Source organism: Juglans regia, chromosome 4 (assembly GCF_001411555.2).
Source record: "Juglans regia cultivar Chandler chromosome 4, Walnut 2.0, whole genome shotgun sequence".
NCBI classification, from domain to species: domain Eukaryota; kingdom Viridiplantae; phylum Streptophyta; class Magnoliopsida; order Fagales; family Juglandaceae; genus Juglans; species Juglans regia.
The window spans coordinates 23261282-23284505 of record NC_049904.1 but is presented as its reverse complement, the minus strand read 5'-3'; the positions used below and the strand labels follow the sequence as shown (position 1 = coordinate 23284505).

The 23224-nt window shown below is 35.4% G+C and overlaps 3 protein-coding genes and 2 pseudogenes across 4 annotated transcripts; 3 read left to right on the top strand and 2 right to left on the bottom strand.

Annotated features, from left to right (window-relative positions):
- Nucleotides 1-405: 405 nt before the first annotated feature.
- On the bottom strand, nt 406-5045 carry LOC118348216 (annotated as a pseudogene).
- A 4338-nt stretch (nt 5046-9383) lies between these two features.
- Nucleotides 9384-14996, top strand: LOC109000705 (receptor-like protein 53). 2 transcript variants are annotated; one of them, XM_018977670.2, is made up of 2 exons: nt 9384-12679; nt 14678-14996. In XM_018977670.2, the coding sequence occupies exon 1, from the start codon at nt 10425-10427 to the stop codon at nt 11619-11621; it is 1197 nt and encodes a 398-aa protein (XP_018833215.1). In that variant the 5' UTR covers nt 9384-10424; the 3' UTR covers nt 11622-12679; nt 14678-14996. Both variants share the same exon structure in this region, with proteins under 2 accessions (XP_018833215.1, XP_035545298.1).
- On the top strand, nt 11885-12370 carry LOC109000701 (putative receptor like protein 25). The gene has a single exon (XM_018977665.1). The coding sequence runs from the start codon at nt 11885-11887 to the stop codon at nt 12368-12370; it is 486 nt and encodes a 161-aa protein (XP_018833210.1).
- A 2143-nt stretch (nt 14997-17139) lies between the features above and the next one.
- Nucleotides 17140-18926, bottom strand: LOC109021661 (annotated as a pseudogene).
- A 3363-nt stretch (nt 18927-22289) lies between these two features.
- Nucleotides 22290-22877, top strand: LOC118348215. The gene has a single exon (XM_035689244.1). It carries the CDS (start codon nt 22290-22292, stop codon nt 22875-22877), a length of 588 nt encoding a protein of 195 aa, XP_035545137.1.
- Nucleotides 22878-23224: the final 347 nt, after the last annotated feature.

The following is a 23224-nucleotide window of genomic DNA, read 5'->3' as shown; positions in this document are numbered from 1 at the left end:
GTAACAAGCTAATGTGAAAGATGGAAGTTGTGTTCTGTGAATTTTAACACTCATATGTTTTATGCTTTGGCTTGCATTAACTGTTGCTAACCATTGGAAGAGGTAATTAGGTAACAAGTTGGCTTCATTTTAGATTAAAATTGACATGCTTTCTTTAGATTCTTCAGCATGAAGGACAATGTACATCATTCTGGATTTCTTTCATGTTTCAGTATAATGCAACGAGTCTTTAAATTGCACTTTTTTTTTTTTCCCTTTTCCCAGGACATTTGGTTGCATTTATGATGCCCAGGGAAAAATATATCTTGGACTCCTCATTATGTTGTTGCGCATTTTGCAATTAAAGTAGCAGACTTTTGCTATACTGAACAGTACATAGCAAGATTCCCATCGCCATTGACCTTATCAGAGAGGAATTAGCATAACCATTAAAAACTCGTAATACATTAAAAACAGAGTATCAGGAATATCCATGGGCAGACTGTTTATGAAGAGATGGAACCGTAATATATCCTGCTTCAGTAATGTGTGAGTGTCTACCACATCGTTACTGCATGTCAAAACCCATAAGTCTCCCGAATTCACTCTCTTTAAAGTTCCCCGGCAAAATGGGCAAGATTCTGACCTTGTGTTCCTTTGAAATACAAAAGCAAACGAAGACTGCAACTAAAGAATCACAGCTACTCTCCATCATTACAAATTGACAGTGAAATACAATGGCAAGCAAAGGAGGAAAATGAGAAGGGAGAATACCAGTCATGGTAGCAATTGATGCACATGGCATGACAGCAGTTCGGCAAAACTATCTTGGTGCATGGCTCCAAACAGATCCCACACTCATCTTCTCTCTCCAAATCTACATCTGAAAGCTTCTTCCTCTTGTCCTCTGATATCTTTCTGACTGCCATCCCCAAGCCATGAAATTCACCTCCAGTAGTTTTCAAGTCTAATGAGTCATTGTGGAGGCACTGAAGAGAGGGTAATATAAGTTATATTATATAACAGCTGCAGTAACGAGTATAATCAATAAGTGAAGAATCAGCACAACACATGAATATTATATCATTCCACTCAAAAATTTATATTTTTTAAAATTTGAAAAACTAAATGAAGTTTAACATTGTTTACATACAATAGAATTCTCCAATTGTAGCTTTCCTTCCAAATGAAGAGAGATTTTGTTTCCCATCTGTGCGCACCTAAATAAGAAAGAAATTAACAAGCATACAACTATGTGAAAAAAATGGGAAAATCTTATATTCAGACGTGCATTGTATGTCATAAGTACACAAATAGAAACTAACCTTATATACAACTATGTGAAAAAGGTTTAAATAACTTGAAAGTAGACATGTACACGAGCAATCAATCCTTTGAAGCAAAAAAAGAAAAATGGGTTCCAAGTGATCGTAAGCCAATTTCATATGAAAACAAGCGCCACCCTTGCCTCTTGGAACTGAAGCAGCCCTGCATACATATTAATTCAGGCTGATAAAAATATCCTCTTAAAAGTCTTTCAACTTTGTCATCACAACTGCAACTTGATTTAAGTACCACACACCACTCAATTCAATCCATCTAAACCAACAACAAAATCACAGCCAAACCTATAGTTTCGCGTTAAAAAATCAATCGGAGTTGTAGTCTTTCTAAACGGCATTTCCAATTACTGTCATTAAAAGTAAGACCCACTTGGTAAACTTGTATTTTGACAATGGAGTGATTGACTACTATCTAATATTTTATTATCTTACTACCGAGCATTTAAACTAAGACTGAAATACAAAAAAAGGCAAACTAAAAAAATTCCCAACAAGCCCATTACTAGAGTGGGTTTGGATTCATAAAACTATTTCATCTCATTTCATCATTATAATTTTTTCAAAATTTTATATAAAAATATAATAAACAATTCAAAATTTTCAAATCTCAAAATAAAAATAATATTAAAAATAATATTTTATTTAACTTTCAACAAACATCTCATTATATCAAAAACCCACCCTAAATTTTGCATAAACACAATTAAATTTGCACATAAAAAAACCAAAATTTTATCATTAAACTTAACAGCTGATTGAAACAAAACACCGAGAGAGAGAGAGAGAGAGCTCACAGCACATGAGCGTGCTGAATATCAGCCTCGAGTACCTTGAGGAACTCCTGATAAGAAGGTCCAGAAGCAGGCTGCTGAAAATAATCTCACATTCCTCTTACTCTTTCTCTCACTTGGGGATTACCAAAACGTACCGCTCGGTTATTATTTTTTTTACCAAACGATGATAGAAATGATTTTAAGTATATTGGTTTATTTTTAAAAAATATTTAAATACATTAAAAATGTGAATAAAAAAAAATTACTTTTACAACTAGCGGTAACACCGAGCGGTGCACCGCTCCAAACCTTAAGATGAACCAATTTTAAAGATCAGATAAAAGTGATACAAAAATTAAAAAATAAAATAACTCATGTATATACCTTAGACCAATATAATTTTTATTTTTATAATGCTTAATTTGCTAGCAAATTTAGACATTGTCAAGGATGTTTTGTGAGTACTGTTATATGAAATTGAAGATGGGATATCAAAACTTGGAATCTCAATGAACATGTTATTGAAGAGATTATCACTTTATCATTGATACCAGATTTTAATTGGCTATAACAAAGTTGTTTAATTTGATTTTACCCATAAGCAAATTTAAAATTGAACCGAATCGAACCGATTGATCAAGAGGTTTCGCAATTTTAAATGTACAAGGTTTTACGATCATTACTTGTAGACCAAGGACACCAACCACTACCTTATAACCAATTTACAATTCTTTGTTGAGGAAAAAATCCAGTATAATTTGTTATTCTCTGATTTGAACTTTGAGTAGTAAGCAGATGAATAGGCTTAGTAAATTGGGGCTTTTATTGCTCAATTCAAATGTCTAATGTGAGATTCAATTTCCTAATTAGCCCAATCCAACATAGCCCCACTTTGAAAGTATGAGCCTTATAGTCGAACCCATTTCGAGTTAAGACCCCTCCTAGCCCTTCCAAATTTTCTACCTTATTAGCATGATGTCATCCATTTTTTCACAAATTCATCCATTTTTTTTTTTTTGATAAAAAGGATCTCATTCCATTCATTTAAGAGGACATACGATTTTGACTTCAAACAACAAGTCAATTACAAACGTTAGTAGAATCTCAGTACACTATTGTGACTGACATGGTCTAGTTTAGACGGCTTATCTCTAAAGACCGAAGTCTAAGAGATAGCACAACTCTGTTCCCAACAGAGTTTACAGTAACCAAACATAAAACTCCATACCCAACTAGATTGAGTATGGAGAAACCAAACCCCAACATCACCGACTAAGCGGAGGGGGGACAACACCCTTTGGACCTAAGTCCGAAGGGACAAATGTTTTTGAATTTTTTTGTTTTCTTGAAAATAAAGACAATGCATAAATAAATTACATAGAGAAAACACTGTAAAAAGGGAAAAACAGTGCACAAAAAATGCCTCGGAAGGGAAAACCGACGGTCGGTCTTGGGAGATCCAGAGTTGCCGGTTCGGGAGCTGCTACGCGTTGCAACGGCAGAGAGCTCCTTGGTGGCGTGTGAGGGCCACGCGCCGACGGGCTTCGGAATTTTCGTCCCGCTCGTGCAGGTTACGCTCCACTACGGTTGGGGCCGTGTTCGGTGGACGTGTAGATCGGCGGCTGGGCAACCTCCTGGTGGGGCGCGTGTTGGCTATAGGGACCCCGAAGACCACGAACGGCGATTCTCCCTTTATTTGGCCTGAAAAACGAAAAAGAAAAAACAAAATACAAAGAAAAATCAGAGAAGTAGAGGGAAAGAGTGAAGGGGGAAGGAGCCGAAGCTCCCACCCCCTCTAGCCGGTCTGAATGCGCTGGGTTTAGAGAGAAAGTTGAGGTCTGGGTAAGAGAGCTCCCGGGAATTACTAATGGTCTAATACAAATTCATCCTTATTATGCTAATCGCATATTGTCTCTTGATATGCGAATTTGCCCATCTCGCATTGTGGACTACGATTTCTCCTCTAAGATGGCATCGATGATTCTATATTTCATCTGAACTTCATAAAATGTATGCTTGGAAATTTATGTAACAAAACCTCAATCCTCAATCCTCAATCCAAGAGAATAAAAAAGGAATGAGAAACGAGAAATTTCCATTGCCTGAAAGTTTCTCGGAGGCTGTGAGAAAGTATCAAGAAATTATAAGATAATGCATTTCACTCAAAATATCGATTGCGTTTGGATAATGAAATATTTTCAAGTATTTATAAATAGTAGTGAAAAAATAATAAAAAAATAATTATATAATAGTAAATAATAATTAAAAATAAGTGAAAAATTATAATGAAATAATAAATAGTAGTAAGATATTCTCAATATCCAAATTAGGAATCAACTGTGTAGTGCACTCAATCTCATGTGAAATGGGAGAGCATGATAACACTGGTTAGTCTGCACCTTGTGGGTTGATGGCATGGCTTAGATTTAATTTATATCAATGTGCATATGTTGATAAATGAAGATAAAATATGTATATGAATTCAGGTGCATGCTGTGATGGAACTGTTTTCTGGACATTCTCTCTTCCCCTTTCAAAAATTAAGTGAAAGGAAAAATATTTTTTTTATATTTTTTCCATATCATCACAATTTTTTTTTTTTTAAATTGCTTGGCTCCAGAATTGAAAATTATCTGCGTCCTACTCTGTGTGAGGATGATTTCCATTGCCACTCTTGGATTTAGATGAATTTTAACTATTACAAGATGCTTAGTATTTACCTCTTACTTATTTAAAAAAAAAAAAAAAACAAGATGCTTAGTATTTCCGTGGAAAATTCGATGTGTGTAATAACTAAGGGCATTCATGTGAAATTGGAAAACTTTGAGTAGTTGTGTATATGGGTTCCAAGGACTGAGGTAGGGAACTGTGAGTTGAAAATTTGTTACCCAATTCCTTACCCACTAATTGCTTCAGTAAATTTGTTGGCATATTGTCTTTCACAAGGCATGGTCAAATTTTTTTTTTCTTTCTAGAATCAGATAGTGCTTCATTCAATAGTAAGAAGCAGATACAATGAAAGTCATATACTTACAAACACTGGCAAGACTTAAAATTATACAACAGAACATCTCTCCACATCTATTGCTAAACAAGTTAGAATAAAGTCAAGTGGAGTGGACCACCATTGAAGGGTATTGCCCACAAAACATGAATTTTTGGCCAAAGTATGCACTACCACATTTTCTTGATGGCCGAAATGAAGCACATCAAAAAAGTGGAAATGAGAAATAAGCACATCACTTAGGGCTCTAGCTAAACTTTTGTTCTTGACTTTGATCAAATAGCTTCAACAACAATAAGATAATCTCCCTCAAGTATTTAGTGAGAGATTCTCATATGGTGAATAATCTGTAAAGCCCTCAAGGCCGCAAGCGTCTCAATATCCTCTACCAAATAAATGTCGTCTTTCTTCCTTGATATGAAAATACAAAAAGATATAATATTTGACATTTTTCAATTTTAAAAAATAACAATACACATGGCATGTTTTAGGGGGCGAGGAATAGGTTAGTAGGGATATTAATATACACCCATAGGCCAAGTTCACGCCCAAAAAAAAAAAAAAAAAAAAAAATTCAAAACAAAAGATTAATAAGTAAGAGATGGCAGCTAAAAAATGGCATTTGGTCTGGAAGAAACCCAGTGGAGCCGGCAAAGTAGTAGTCCCCTTTCCAATTGTAGGCTGGAAACAATCATCAAAATAGTTTTGTGTTAGAGGTTATATATAACAGTATTCTCATCCGATTTTCTAAATTTTTTTCTTAAATTTTAGATAAAAATGACATTTCTTATAATTTTATCTTAAATTTTACTCATATTAAAAAAACTTTGTACATTTCATTCCCTATCATTTTCCTATTTTATTAAAATAATATTTCTCTATTCTTTCTTTATTATATTTTTCTCTCACTTCTATTTATAAATTCAACTACTCAATATTTTTTCTTATGTTTTGAACTATTACTCTAGTGAATATTTTAAATAAAAAATTATTTTAAATATTTTTAAAATTATTATTTTTTTACATTTGTGTAGTTATTTAAATTATTTTTAAAACTATAACAAATAGGAGTATGAGAGAAAGTGTAAATGATTGGAAGAACAATTAATTTAATTGAAATGAATAAAATATTGATAAAAGTGATTTAGGAGAGAAATAATGGTTTTTATATTTAAAAAATTTATATTCATCTCATAATTTTTTTTTTCTTTTTTAAATAGAGAATGAAGAGAGCTTTTGAGAACATTTCCTAAACTCTTTTTCAAATTATAAGAAAAAAAATTTACAGTACACCGGATGAAAATGTTCTAACAAATTTTGAACAAGTGCAAAACACTATTTTTTTTTTCTCATTTTACATATTTTCACCATAAAAAGTAATTAGTTTTAAAACTGTCTTGTCACCATTCACCAATGCAAAAGTATCAGTACATATAGCAATGATAGCCGCCTTAAGAGAATAAACTAGGAGTCAAGTTAATTATATGAACCAAGAGAATAAAAAAGGAATTAGAAACGAGAAATTTCCATTGCCTGGAAGTTTCTCGGAGGCTGTGAGAAAGTTATGTAATACACTAGGAGTCAAGTCAATTATATGAACCAAGAGAATAAAAAAGGAATGAGAAACGAGAAATTTCCATTGCCTGGAAGTTACTCAGAGACTGTGGAAAAGTTATGTATTATACAGCAATGGTAGCCGCCTTAAGAGAATAAACTGAGAGTCAAGTCAATTATATGAACCAAGAGAATAAAAAAGGAATGAGAAACGAGAAATTTCCATTGCCTGGAAGTTGCTCGGAGGTTGTGGAAACGTTATGTATCATACAACAATGGTAGCTGCCTTAAGAGAATAAACTGGGAGTCAAGTGAATTATATGAACCAAGAGAATAAAAAATAAATGAGAAACGAGAAATTTCCATTGCCTGGAAGTTTCTCGGAGGCTATGAGAAAGTTGTGTATCATACAATAATAGTAGCCGCCTTAAAAGAATAAACTGGTAGTTAAGTCAATTATATGAACTAAGAGAATAAAAAAGGAATGAGAAACAAGAAACTTCCATGCTTTCTCAATAGAAGTTTCTCGGAGGCTGTGGGAAAGTTTTGTATCATGAGAAGGTTGATTTTTTATGTTAAATTGAGTTGAAATAATAAAATATTATTAGAATATTATTTTTTAAATTATTATTATTTTGAGATTTGAAAATTTTAAATTTTTTATTATATTTTATATTAAAATTTAAAAAAATTATAATGATAAATTGAGATGAGTTTGAGAATAAAAACAACATATTAATAGGAAAAAGAGATAACAGCTAAAAAAGTTTTCTTCGGACCGGCAAGATTGAAATAAGGAGAGAGAGCACCAACAAACACCCACTAACCAAACTTGACAAAAGGAAAAAGAAAAAACAAATATCCACTAACCAAACTGAATAACAGATGGGCGAGTGTTAGTTGAAATGATAACTTTTTCTCCTAAGAAATCAATGGCTGAATAAAAAAGTATTATTTCGTTAGTCTGTAGGTTTTTTTTAATGGTTTTATTTCTTTGTTTCTCCCATTGTGTTTGTGTTTTCTACATACAGATCGGAGTTGATGTTCATTTTTTTCTCATATACTTTTTTTATCTTAAATCTTTTTCTTCCTACAGATCCGACTCAATGTATATATTTTTTTAGGTAGGTTTATTTCTGATTTTTATTCTCTATAGATATGAATTGATCTTCATATATTTGAAGCCATCGTGTTCAGATCTGAGTGGTGTAAATTTTTTTTACTTTTTCGTTCATTTGTAATTTTTTTTTGCTTTCGTTTTCTTTGTTCTTTCACTTTTTTTTTTTTTGTTATTTTTTTCTTCCATCGTGCATCTGTAGGGAAATGCGATGTTCATTTCCTACAGATCTGAGTTGATGCAGATTTTTTTTGAAGTGGGTTTATTTCTGAACACATCTTCATATATTTGAAGAGATTGTGTTCGGATATGTGTTGTTTTTTTTTTACCTTTTCGTTGTTCTATAAATTTTTTTCACTCTTTTTCTCTGTTTTTTCACTTTTTTTTTCCTTCCACTGTCTATTTGTAGGTAAATGAAAAAAATTGATTTTTTTTTTTCTAATTTTGCCTAAATTTTTATTTTACTTTCATTCCTTTCTTCTCTATTTTTTCTTTGTTTTGTTTGCTGTCTCTTTTTCTGTTGCCTTTTTTTATTCCCTATAAATCTCAATAGATGTTGAAATCTTTGAAGATATCATCTTCAGATTTCATTGTAATTTTTTTGCCTCTCAATTAGAAAATAATGTAGTGATGAAAAGATAACATCTGAAAAAGAATTTGGCAGAAGCAGAATAGGATAAGAATTGAAAAAGAATTCGGCAGAACCGGAATCCAAAACATAGGTTATGCTTGGTAAATAGATAAACTGTAGGTTCAAGAAGACCAAAAATTGAATATAAAAACGGTGGGTAAATACATAAAACAGCAGGATAAAAACTTAAAAATTGGAATAAAAAAAAGTAAATGATGGATAAAGACAAAAAAATAGTCAGCAAAAGAAGGGTAAAATTGTAAAAATACAAACAGAAGTTAACAAATATCAAGGATAAAAAGGGAAAACAAATATAAAAGTAGGGACAAAGTAAAACTGTAAAAATACAAACAGAAGTTAACAGATATCAAGGATAAAAAGAGAAAACAAATATAAAAGTAGGGACAAAATCGGAAAAGAAAATGTTAGACAGAAAACATTGTTGAAAAATGAAAGTAGAAGAGAGGACAAGGGAGAATTAAACAAAGAAAATAGGGACAGAAATGAAAAAAAAAAAAAAGTGTCGATGAAAACCCAATTACTCCATCGTTTGCGTTTATACATATATAGTAGATATATATATATATATATATATGTATGCTCAACAGTGACTTTACAATCTAGACTTCATTTTAATGGGTTAAAATAATAACTGACCGATCAAGGCATATGTTATGGTTATGGAGAGAGAGAGTGAGAGATGGATTTGTTAGAAATTGTCACCTTGACTTGACTACTTTCATTAATGCTTATGGTTGGGGAGTGGAAGTTGGAATGACGAGAAGGAGGGAGCATCTCCCAAAGTCAAGACCATTATTATGGTGTTTGGTTTGGCAATGAATTGGATGGGACTGCTTGGATTGGGTCATTCAATATTATTCGGTCAAACATTCCGGTTTACGGTCAATGATTTGGAAAGATTAGCAGCTACATTATCATCGAAATTTTTAAGGTTGCCCAAACTCAAAATCGGCCAAAAAGATTGTGTTCCTCAACTTATCTTTAGTTCTTCACGATCAGCCTACAATGAAAATTCTAATCTTGATTTCATGCCTTTCCTTGATACCCCTATGCTCACTTTTCCTCAAAGTCTGTACGTTAAAGGTGTCAGGCCAATGTCTTGGTAATGAGCAATCGTCGTTGCTTCAGTTGAAGAACAAGCTTGTGTTCAACGATGCCTTGTCGGCAAAACTGGTACATTGGAATGATAGTGCCAATTGCTGTTCGTGGGAAGGCGTAACCTGCAGCGAGGGTCGTGTTATTGGTCTCGACCTCAGTAATGAATCCATCTCTGGTGTGCTTGACAACTCCAGCAGCCTTTTCAATCTTCACCATCTCCAGAAGCTAAACTTGGCCTATAACGAGTTTGATTCTTCCCAGATTCCATCCCAGTTTACGAAGCTCAGCAATTTGACTTACTTGAATCTGTCAACTGCAGGCTTTGCTGGGCAGATTCCGCTTGAGATTTCACACCTCAAAAGGTTGGCTACTCTTGATTTATCCATCCATTCTTACCGGAGTACTTATTTGCTTATGCTGGAGAAGCCAAATCTATCTACGTTAGTTCAGAATCTTTCGGGGCTTAAGGAACTTCATCTTGATGGTGTAAATATCTCAGCTAAAGGGTATGAGTGGTGTCGGGCCTTATCATCTTCACTGCCACATCTAAGAGTGTTGAGCATGTCAAGATGTTATCTTTCTGGGCCTTTTGATCCATCCCTGCAGAATCTCCAATCCCTCTCAGTTATTCATCTGGCTAATAACCAGTTATTTGTTCCAGTTCTGGAATTTTTTGCAGACTTCAAAAACTTGACATCCTTGAGTTTCACCTCAAGCAAATTGAATGGGAAATTTCCAGAAAAGATCTTCCAAATTCCGACACTGCAAAGGATTGAATTATCAGATAATAGTATGCTACAAGGTTCTTTATCAGAATTTCCTTGGAATGGAAATCTTCGAACCCTACAACTAGGGGGTACTTTTTTTTTCAGGGACATTGCCGAATTCTATTGGTAACCTAAAAATGTTGACCATAGTTGATTTGCATAGTTGCAATTTTAATGGATCAATCCCAAAGTCAATGGCAACCCTCACACAGTTGGTATATTTGGATATGTCATACAACAATTTCACAGGACCAATTCCATCATTCAGTATGGCCAAGAGATTGACAGAAATTTACCTTACCCGTAATGATTTAACAGGTAAGATTACTTCCATTCAATGGAAAGAACTTCGGAATTTGAAAATCCTTGACTTGGGATACAATTCGCTTGAAGGTAGTATTCCGATTTCTCTGTTTTCCCTTCCGTTATTGCTGGAATTACGACTTTCCAACAACCGATTTTCTGGCCAATTTGATGAGTTCTCCAATGTTTCTTCTCATCCACTATACATCCTTGATTTGTCCAACAACAACTTGGAAGGGCTAGTACCGATGTCTGTTTTTGAACTCCAAGGCCTTAAGGTCCTCGACCTTTCTTCTAACAACTTTAATGGGTCAATGCAGCTTGATTCCATCCAACAATTGAAAAACCTTTCAAATCTTGATCTTTCATTCAATAACTTGTTGATTGAACACAATGGAATTAATTCTTCGGTATCCCTATTTCCTCAAATCAAGACATTGAAACTTTCTTCTAACATTTTGAAAACATTTCCTGATTTCTTGAGGAGCCAATCTTTATTATTAGAACTAGACCTTTCACATAATCAGATTCACGGAGAAATACCCAGTTGGATCTGGAAACTTCCTAATCTAGCTCACTTGAATCTCTCTTTTAACTACCTAGTATCTCTAGAAGGACCATTCCTCAGTTGTCCAACTTTAAATATGCTAGACCTTCGTTCCAACCATCTCCATGGCCAATTCCCGGTTTTTCTCCCCAATGTTGTGTACTTGGATTTGTCAAGGAATAATTTCAACTCTTCCATACAAAAAAGCATTGAGAACTTGCCCATTACGACTAGTTTCTTCTCCCTTTCAAGCAACAAATTCAGCGGGAGTATTCCTGTTTCAATATGCAATGCTACATATCTTCAAGTTTTAGATTTGTCAAACAATTCCTTCAATGGGATAGTTCCCCGGTGCTTGATTGAGATGAGTGAGATGCTAGGAGTGCTAAATCTGGGGAGAAACAACCTCAAATTGGCACAATTTCTGATGCATTTCCGAGCAATTGTCATTTACAAACTCTTGCTCTTGATGAAAACCAACTAGAAGGAGAGTTGCCAAAATCTCTAGCCAATTGCACAAAGTTGAAAGTCTTGCATATTGGAAACAACCACATCTAAGACACCTTCCCTTGTTATTTGAAGAACAGTTTCAGTTTGCGTATCATTGTTTTGCGATCAAACAAGTTTTATGGGTCGATTGGATGCCCGGGGCCGAATGCCACTTGGCCGGACCTTCAAATTCTAGATCTAGCTTTCAACAAATTCAGTGGAAAACTATCAAAAAGTTCCTTCACTGCATGGAAGACAATGATAACTGGTGACGATGAGGATCAGACAGAGCTGAATTATCTCCAGTTTGACTTTTATGGTTTAGGTCCATATTATTATTACCTAGATACTTTAACGATTGTCAGTAAGAATCTTGAGCTAGAGTTGGTGAAAATCCTAACAATCCTCACATATATTGACTTTTCATGCAACAATCTCGTTGGGCCTATTCCTGAAGAATTAGGAGCACTCAAATTGTTATATGGTCTCAACTTGTCAAATAATGTCTTCACTGGCCGAATCCCATCATCTTTGCGAAAGTTGAGTCATCTTGAGTCACTAGACCTGTCAAGAAATGAGCTTACAGGGGAGATCCCTTTGCAACTCGCAGATGGTCTTATTTTTCTGTCAGTACTCAACCTTTCATTCAACCGACTGTTTGGAAGGATTCCACTGATCAAGCAATTTTCTACATTTCCAGAAACTTCCTATGAAGGGAATCAAGGATTATGTGGTTTGCCTTGAAAGAAAAATGCATAGAAGAAGAGCCACTATCTCCACCTCCAACATTTGGAGAAACTCCATCCGAGTCTAGGAGTGTGATTAATTGGAACTATCTAAGTATTGAATTGGGATACATTTTCGGCTTTGGGATTTTCATTGGGCCGCTTATGTTTTGGGAGAGGTGGAGGATATGGTATTTCGAACAAGTTGATGGCATTCTTTCCAAGATCTTTCCCAAACTGTATCTTGGAAGAAAAATCCAGCATAGACCAACTCAAAGAAATCGGGGACCGAGACGTCGGGAATAATTTTGAGGGGCAATACAACCAGGTTTATATAACTTTTTCTTTGTTCGGCTTTGTTTCAATATATATGCTATTAAAGTGAATGCTACGACATCTATTCCTGTCTTTATAAATATTTCAAACACTATTAAATAAAGAATAAGTATTATTAGATCCACATAATGATATCCATAACTGGTGAATTGTTGAAGGCGTTATACGGAAGCAAATCTTCCCCTTGCTTTTACTCAGCATCGATGGTTAGATTTATATTAAAATTAGTTGCAGACTCACTAGCATGGGAGTAATTAAATTTATTGAACCTCTTCCTTTGTCTAGTTCTTGTTTTCTACTTGTCTGGAGAGTTCAACAAACAATTTCTTATAAGTACTAATAGGAGCTTTTCTTTAGGCCTATTTGTGTAGAGTTTCATTCAGTAGTAAGAAGTAGATACAATGAAAGTCATATCCTTACAAACTCTGACAAGCCTTAAAATTACACGCCTTGCTTGGCTAGAAGTGCCAAGTTAAATGCCTCCAAGTCCAGAAATCCCAACCCACCAGAATTTGATTGGGAGTTTGAAAGTACTTATTTAGAGGCATTCTAGATATCACCATCTGGGCGCCTCATGTTTGGTTTCCCAATAGTTAAGGTGGGTACTATGTCATGCCCAGGCAGGGAAGCAACATCCGATGGCCCTTTCTACCCTTTTTACATAGCAAAAAATGATTGTGTCAATAGGTGGTCAATAACACAGTTTCCCATAGGGACACTTGATGATTTTTCAACATTACAAAGCTGTAAAAAAACTCTTCCTAATGGTGTAGCAAATCATGTGCCAAGAATATTTGTACTTCTTAGAAAATGTAAATTGATGGCTTTCAGCTTTCTTTATTGGCACTGGGTATCTAGGATAGGAACAAAGTTCCGACTAATCCCGAGGGTGAATGAGGCCTTGGCAAGGAGTTGACGGTTTTTGGCTTGATCTCGCTTGAGTGAGTGGGTCCATATATGTATTTCAAACACAATTATTTACAGTTTTGAATTAACATGCATTTCTAGTTTTCTCTATTATGTTTAAGCTAAACATTACAATTCTTAGGTAAATTTAGAGCACTCCAGTCCTACAACATTCTTGGGCTGAACTGACATTAACTATTACCTTTAGTTATCTGCAAACTATGTTGGTTCTTTTTTTTGTGTTTGTTTTGGTTTAGGGGAGGGTGAGTGGTGGCTTTAAAAAATATATTTTTTGATCAACCCATTGATGCAAATGTGCCTTTTGTTGGTATCTCTATATTCGATTTTGTGCTACATCATTTTGGTTACATACACCTATATGCATAGATATGAAGAAGCATGTCTTAATGTTGGTCATATGTATATTAGCAAACACAACCATAGACATATATAAGGGTAGTGGTACCACAGCTTAAGAGGTAAAAGGTTTGCATTCTTTTATGTTTGGCTATATGCATGTATGGTATTTGCTATGGGGTGTCCTTGCCAATAGAAGTAGGCAATACATGGTTAGCATATCTCGTTAGCTTGAACATTTACCTTATTATGACCCACTGTGAATTTTAAAGAACCTGCTGTTTGAGACGATTTTGTCAGTGAAGCTTCTTATTATGATTGATCACACTAATTTGAACACCAACTTAATTTCATCTCACATATGGAATGTGACAATGGCCAAGATAGCATAGTTGTTATTTATACTAGCATCACGTTGAACCCAAAAGTAGTCCATATTGTGTCCATGTCACCAAATGAGATGCTCAGTATATGAGATTATGACTACTACAGAGGAAAAATTGAAACTTCAAAATGTAGCATGGTGTTGTATGTTGAGGAAACTCTTTTTGGGTATGGATAGTGTTTAAGTTTATTCATTACTTTTCACTTCTAGCGTTTTCTTTTGATATTGATCTTGATGTAGTTATCTTTTGATATGCTGCTTATCTTAAGGCATTTCTTGACAGTGCTTTTGTTGTATTGATGTTAGCATTTCCTGAAAGTGGTTTTGCTTTATCGATATTAGGTTCAGGGATTATAATGATGCCTGCTGGAAGGGTTGTGCTCTGTTCCCATGCAATACAAGGAAACTTGATCACTTAAAGGTACTTTTGGAGTTTATGCCTTAATATACTTTGGGGCTGGAAGAGGGGACGAAGCCATTGGTCCGTATAGCTTAGCTATCTGTGTATCGTATTAACAATATCTGTATATATATATATATATATATTATCTACTTTGAAGTTCTTTGGATAATAGATGCATTGCTGCATCATCTGTTTTTCTTTTCTTTTGGTGCCGAGTATTACCTTGTCTTGAAAAAAAAAACAAGAGTGCTATTTTTTGAAGGGTGGATGCCAAAGTCTTGAATAAATGTTATTTTCGGATGAAAATGATGGAGGGGGAGGGAGGGGATATGAGATAGGTTAGGGGAAGTTTGAGTGGCGTGGAATTTGCTAAGTTTTGTTTGTATTGTTTGTGCCATGGAATAGGAATTGATGATGTTTGCAAATATTTATCATTCAAAGGAATTGTGTAGATTCATTATGATGGATTGGTCACATTCACTTCATTGTTTTGGTGCATAAAAGTTAAAAGTTGCAATTCCAAAATGAATGTTTGCAATACAACACGACGCAGTGGGAAATTTCTATGGGAGAAAAGAGACAGATCAACTCAGACTTTATAATATTTATTATTGTTTATATAAATATTTTAAACAAAATTTAATGAGAAATAAATATTATAAAATATACTTCATGTGATTGTTTTTATTGTTTTCATTTGAGACTCTTAAATGAGTAATGTTAGGTTCAAGTCTCAAATGTATAAGTCTATTGTAAAAATATAGATTTCATCAATAAAAAATGAGTTTTTTCACAATTTTTCAAGGTGGGATCTACCAATTTTTTTATTTTTTATTTTTATAAAAAACTTGTTCGAGACTTGTACATTTGAGATTTGAATAAATCATTTATTATTTTTTGAAAAGAAATACATGTATGCATGCATGCTGATGTTATTGTCCTTCCAAATCATGAATGTGTCACGTTTTTCGGTGTTTAGCCAAAAGGGCACGTTAACAAACCCCCCATTAATAATTGTGGAGAAGAGGAATGGTCCCAACATTGAAGTTATTATAGCAGCATAAATTAAAAGGGGGAAGGATTGAAGAATGGAAGCAAATGAATATTTTGATTCCATGTTTCTTGGATTGATTAGGTAATACAATGACAGCTATAGAACATTTGATTCAAGTGTCCAAAGTTATAACAATTTGATCTTCTATCAAAAGGTTCACTCTCTCTAAAAAATGTTTTCTCCACCTTTCTAAATACTCAAAGCTCTCTCTCCAGTTTAGAGGAGTGAGGACTTCCTCCCCTATTTATCTCATCTCTTATTCTTCGGTTTATGTTTAGGTTTATGTTTATAGTGTTTTTTCTTTTTCTTTTTTTTTTGTTTTGCATTTTTTTTTCTCTATTGGGTTTGAAAATACCTTATCTACAGCCTTTTGGCCACCTAATTTGTACATGCACGGTCCATGCTGAAGATGAGCCATATGAGTCATCGCTTCTTCGAAACCTCGACTGTTACACACGTGTCATCGACGGATTTATTGGCCTCAAATTTCCAAAATGCACCTAACCAAACCGCATTCATGTTAGTGCATGGGCCATACAGCAACTACAAGGGCTGACCATCATTTGAAATTATCGACGATAGTGGTTTTTTATATATAGATATTCTATTGTATTCCTGCTTTTTTCTGAATGAGATAATGGAGGCAATGTAAGTGAAATTCTCTTACAAAATGCAGTAAAATAGTTGATTGTAGTTAGGCCTGGGCAATGGGGGTCCATCCCTCTTGGCTCATGTGGTAGCGGGTAGATAATTCGCCCAACTTACTGGGCAGACGAACATGGTAGGAAAACAAATTTAACCAAGGATATCCACATGTCCACCTGCCCCACCTACATAGAATTTAAAGCATGCAGCAGAACAGGAGCACAAGACAAAAATGGAACCTGACAGCGATGTGAAATCGGTTGGTGAAGAGGTCATCAGAGAACGGAAGGCAGTTTAAAGCTAAAATGTTATCTAGACTACATCTCTAGGCAAGACAATAGGAGCATTCTAGCTGCTAAAATGTTCATAGTCATGAAGAAACTGGTGGGATTGTTAATCTAGCTAATGTGAAAGATGGAAGTTGTGTTCTGTGAAAGATGAAAGATGGAAGTTGTATCAATGATTTGATACAATAGGATGATAAAAGGTTGGTAGAGGTGAACTCATGGACTCCATATTTTCCATCCCATACATCCGATTATGTTCTGTTTTTGTGTCAGAGATTTTGTATTTCTCAAAAAGCAAACATTGCTTTAGCTATGCACGCGACCTTCTCCCCTATATTGCAAGAGATCAACATCAGTAATCTATGTCAAATACATCGCAACACATGAAAGAGCAATGCTACTCTTCCCTCTCCCTGTACATCATTATTCTGTTAGATTAAAATAAAAACTCGTAATACATTAAAAACAGAGTATCAGGAATATCCATAGGCAGACTGTTTATGAAGAGATGGAACCGTAATATATCCTCCTTCAGAAATGTGAGTGTCTACCACATCATTACTGCATGTCAGAACCCATAAGTCTCCTAAATTCACTCTCTTTAAAGTTCCCCAGCAAAATGGGCAAGATTCTGACTTGTGTTCCTTTGAAATACAAAAGCAAACGAAGACTGCAACTTAAGAATCACAGCTACTCTCCATCATTACAAATTGGCAGCGAAATACAGTGGCAAGCAAAGGAGGAAAATGAGATGGGAGAATACTAGTCATGGTAGCAATTGATGCACATGGCATGACAGCAGTTCGGCAAAACTATTTTGGTGCATGGCTCCAAACAGATCCCACACTCATATTCTCTCTCCAAATCTACATCTGAAAGCTTCTTCCACTTGTCCTCTGATATCTTTCTGACTGCCATCCCTAAGCCATGAAATTCACCTCCAGTAGTTTTCAAGTCTAATGAGTCATTGTGGAGACACTGAAGAGAGGGTAATATAACAGCTGCAGTAATGAGTATAATCAGTAAGTGAAGAATCAGCACAACACATGAATATTATATCATTCCACTCAAAAATTTATATTATTAAAATTTTGAAAAACTGAATGAAGTTTAACATTGTTTATATACAATAGAATTCTCCAATTGTAGCTTTCCTTCCAAATGAAGAGAGATTTTGCTTCCCATCTCTGCGCACCTAAATAAGAAAGAAATTAACAAGCATATGAGGCAAACTTCAAAAAAATGGGAACCATCTTATATTCAGACGTGCATTGTATCTCATTAGTACACAAATAGAAACTAACCTTATATACAACTATGTGAAAAAGGTTTAAATAACTTGAAAGTAGACATGTACACGAGCAATCAATCCATTGAAGCAAAAAAAGAAAAATGGGTGCCAAGTGATCGTAAGCCAATTTCAGATGAAAACAAGCGCCACCCTTGCCTCTTGGAACCGAAGCAGCCCTGCATAAATATTAATTCAGACTGATAAAAATATCCTCTTAAAAGTCTTTCAACTTTGTCATCGCAACTGCAACTTGATTTAAATTTCATCAAGCTTGAAAACATCTCCCTGAAATGTCTACTCCAAAACATAGCAAGATAAGAGAGAATTTTTAAGTGAGTTGAGTTGAGTTGAGTTGAGATGATAAAATATTGTTAGAATATTATTTTTTAATATTATTATTATTTTGGAATTTGAAAAAGTTGAATTGTTTATTATATTTTGTGTTGAAATTTGAAAAAGTTGTAATGATGAGTTGAGATGAGTTGAGAGGAGTTAATTAACCAAACGAAGCCTAAACCAACAACAAAATCACAGCCAAACCTATAGTTTTGCGTTAAAAAATCAGTCGGAGTTGTAGTCTTTCTAAACGGCATTTCCAATTACTGTCATTAAAGTAAGACCTACTTGGTAAACTTGTATTTTGAATTAAAAATAATATTTTAATAATATTTTATTTAATTTTCAACAAAACATTTCATCCTATCAAAACCCACCCTAAATTTTGCATAAACACAATTAAATTTGCAATAAAAAAACCATAATTTTATTATTAAACTTAACAGCTGATTAAAACAAAACACCGAGAGAGAGAGAGCTCACAGCACATTAGCGTGCTGAATATCAGCCTCGAGAACGTTGAGGAACTCCTGATAAGAAGGTCCAGAAGTAGGCTGCTGAAAATAATCCCACATTCCTCTCTTTCTCTCACTTGGGGATTACCAATACGTCACTATTTCGGAATATATCAGACCGATGCAGACTCGGGCACACAGAGATAAAGTAACCCATAGAGTGGAGGAGGGCTATATGTTACCTTAAAAGGCAGTATGGGAAATTATTGTAGTTGAACAGAGATGTCATGAAAGGTCATTGCAGTCTAGAAGGCGAAGATCGAAGATCAAAGAACGGAGTGAGAGAGTTGGATTTGTTTGAAATTGCCACCTTGACTTGACTACCTTCGTTAATGCTTATAGTTGGGGAGTGGAAGTTGGAATAACGAGAAGGAGGAAGCATCTCCCAAAGCAAAACCATTATTATGGTGTTTGGTTTGGTCAAAGGATGAATCGTTTGGATTGGGTCACTCAATATTATTCAATCATGCATTACAATCTACGGCTCCTCCCCTCCCTTAGAGCATCCCCATCCGGATGCCTAAAACACTATTATCTCTAAAATTTAGAGATGAAATTTAGAGAAACTTCATTTGGCGCCTCCCATCCCATTCCCTAAATTAGGGATTTGTTTTCGGGGATCTACAGTCGTTCTCCATATTTGGGGAACCATTGTACATCCCCAAATCGCCCGAACCCCAAATCTGTTGCCCTTGGTCCCGCGTGTTCCTCTCTTCCCTCTCGATTGCCCTCGTTCGTGAAGGAGGCCCTCTCTCACCCCGTCTGCCACCATTTACGGTGTCTTCTCTTCATCGACTCCATAGGAATGTAAGTTTTCTCTTCTCTGTGAAACTTGCGCCCTCTTCTTCTCTCCATGGATGGACTCTGTCCTCTCTCGCAGAAATTGAACAAACTGAGCCTCTTTCCATGGTGAATCTGATATATTTTCGAGTTTTATTGACAAAAACTATTGTATTTGTCAGTTTTGCCACTTGAAATCCGAGAACCCTAGATTTCAATTACTACTCTAGGGTATGAATATTCATGGATCTGTGACCCATATTCACTGGATTTAGAATGCATGTATTTGCCATGGTTTTCATAGTTCCTGGATTTATCGACTTCTTAGTGCTATTTCATCAATCGACTTGCTGCTATATACAAACACTGCATTTTATTGGGTGCTCTGCGGTTTGAATGAACAATTTTTGCTATGTATCATTCACGACACAGTCAATGCATTTGTCTGCCATGGATAAATCTCAGACATTACTCTTAAATTAGTGCTTTGTGGAGCTTGTGTGGAGTGTTGTGCATCATTTGGCCATTAATTCCTGAAGCTGAGTGCGTATGAAAACACTGAATTTTTTGTATGGCCCGACTCTTTTTCCCTTTGAATCATTTACCATAATCCAATTGGTTGTCATCAAAGCTAGTCATGTTGTCCAATGAGACCTGATCAAATGGTGTTATTTTTTTTATTACTATTACTGTCATTTTGTCATTACCAGCTTTGAGCTCCCTTGTTGGTTTGTAGTATTTTTGTTAAATGATTTTTTATGAAAAATATTACTTGTATGTGTTTAGGAATTTATAATTCAACATGATACATTTCTTGTATCATTCAACATGACTATAATGAAGATTTCTTGTTATATAATTTGTATTTTGTCAATGACCATATATGTTTGGGTACATATGGCTATATATGTTTGGTTTGTGCTGTTTTTGCCCCCCATAATCCATATAATGGAGACAAACATGTTGTGTATTATTAAACTTTAATGGTTTAATAACACATACGAAGGTTTTATGTCCATACAAAGCCACCCGAATGATATCTGTCCTCCTCTGATCACCACACATACAAAGCCATTTTTAATGACATTAACTGATTATTGATTGTGCTTTGTGCATCATATATATGCTAGGCCATATATGTGATCTGTCAAGAATGTGATCAGATGCTTTATTTTGTAGAATGTGATCTTTCAACTAGCATTACAAACTTTCCCTTTTTCTGTTAGCTTATACTCTCTTCAATATTTAGTCCTACCTCATACCAGTTATTTAATCTTTGTTTGTGGCATGTGTTTGCTGGTTTGAGCTACTGTTATCTCTTTAATTATTGTTCCCATGGACTAAGCTCTGTTGGTTTGACAAAGATAAAATCTGTTTTTATGTTCTCATGCACTTTGCATGCTGTTTAGTATTGGATTTTCCTTCTTTAACCCCTGGCTGTGAATTTGTCTGTGCTATTGGGACCTTTGCAGTGTTTAGTACTGATGAATAATTATTACTTGTGGGGGAGGGAGGGGGCTGCATGTCTACTGTTAGGCTATGATGATGGGGTTTAGTGAGATAATTCATAAGTGTTAATGGGCCCCATTGAGATGGCGGGGTAATCCTCACCCGAATGATCATACTGCAGTTTGTAATAGTTTTCACAAAAGGCACGTGGGGTTTGGGTAAGGTTTTGCAGCCATTTGATGTTGGGCTCCTCTCTCACACATGATGTAAATTTTGTAACCCATTCTGAGCCACATTTAAAACACACAAGTATTTAGGGAAGTGGATGGGAATGCTCTTATTTTCACGTTTTCAAACTAAATTTTTTATTGGATCTGAGTTGTCTTAACCCCTCGGCTGTGATGATGAGACAATCCGAACATGGTGATGGAACACTTTGGCACACATCTCCATGGCATGGTAACCCGGATGGCCGATAAATAGTGGCAACCGGTTGTTGCAACCATGCAAGGAAGGGTGCCAAGTGTGTCGTCATACGTTGCCATAGGATTCCTGAGCCGGCTACAAAAATCACTTGCAAATTTAGTTCTTAATTTTCTAACATGTGTCTCACATGTTTTATGTTTACAAATTGTTAGAGATGGACTCAGGAGAGCATGGAAATATGTTCTTCACCAGCCTCCTGAGTCAGGAGCCTAAACTTGACCACATTTATGTTGGTTAAGGTGAACAACATCCCGTGACTTTGGATGACTCTCCACCCCCGCCCCAAGTAGATCCTCCCCCCTCTCAAAGAAAATCAGCCAGGGGTGCAAACTTCACCCCCGAAGAAGACAAGTTACTTGTCTCCGCATGGCTGAATAGTAGCATTGATGCCATCCAAGCAACGGACCAAAAACACGCCCAACTTTGGAAAAAAGTTAGTCAATACTTCAATGATTATAAAGAAAGTACAAATGAGCGAAGTGTTCGGTCCTTAATACATCGGTGGCCTGCCATTCAAAAGGCGACGACCAAATTTTGTGCTAAACTCGCCCAAGTTGAAGGGCTGAATCAAAGTGGCATGACTGAGCAAGACAAGGTATAAGCATCCACTTTATTATTATTTATATGCGTTACGTTCCCTTTATCTTTAATGGGTTGGTTAATTATTTGATTTTCATTTTGAATTGGAAGTTTGACAAAGCGAAGGTCATGTACCAATCGCTTGAGAAAACGGCCTTTCAGTTCGAGCATTGTTGGCAGCTATTGAAAGACCAGCCGAAATGGAATCAGCGTTGCACAAAGGACGGGACAAAGCGAAGGTCGACGATGTCCCCTACATATTCGCGTACATCAGCAGTGGCAACTAATTCATCCATTGATTCAGTGGGAGGTACAGAGGGCGAGAATCTGGAAACTAATGATGTCATCGAATTGGATAGGCCAATAGGAAGAAAAGCTGAGAAAGGAAAACGTAAGGCCCAAGGCAGAGCCTTAGAAGAGCTTGTGGAGCTCAGCAAGAAAAGGTATACTCTCCTAGAGGAGTCACGTGCTCAGGAGCAAGAATTTTTCCGACTCAAGGCGGAGAAGATGGCATATGAACGAGAAATGGAGGAAAATAAAAGTAGACAAGAGGATGAGAGACTGAGGTTGGAGGCGGAGAAACTGGAAATCACCCAGTTGGAGAGAGAGGAGCGCATAATGTTGCTCGATGTGAGTACGTTAAATGAAGTTCAGCAAGTATATTTCCAGCAACTTCAAAGAGAGATATTGGCGCGACGCAATGCATCCTCAGATTAAGGCTTTTTTTTTTTTTTTGTAACTAAACATTTATTCAGCACATAAAGGTGATGTATATTATGAACCACTCGTTTGTGGCACTTTTCTGCGTTTATTGTATTATATAATTTGTACGTTTGCAAAGTTTTATTAAGAAGATAGAAAACGTGATCGTCAAATTTAAATCATCCATGGATAGATGTTTCTTGATTACAACTTGACATTACAAATTCTTAAACTATTACAGATAATGAAAATATTACAATAACTTAAACTGCATTTTCTTGAACCAAACATGTTTTTTGGAATGAAAATTCTAGAAACTTGAAATACACCTTCGCTACTAATGATAAAATAAAGACTCCAAC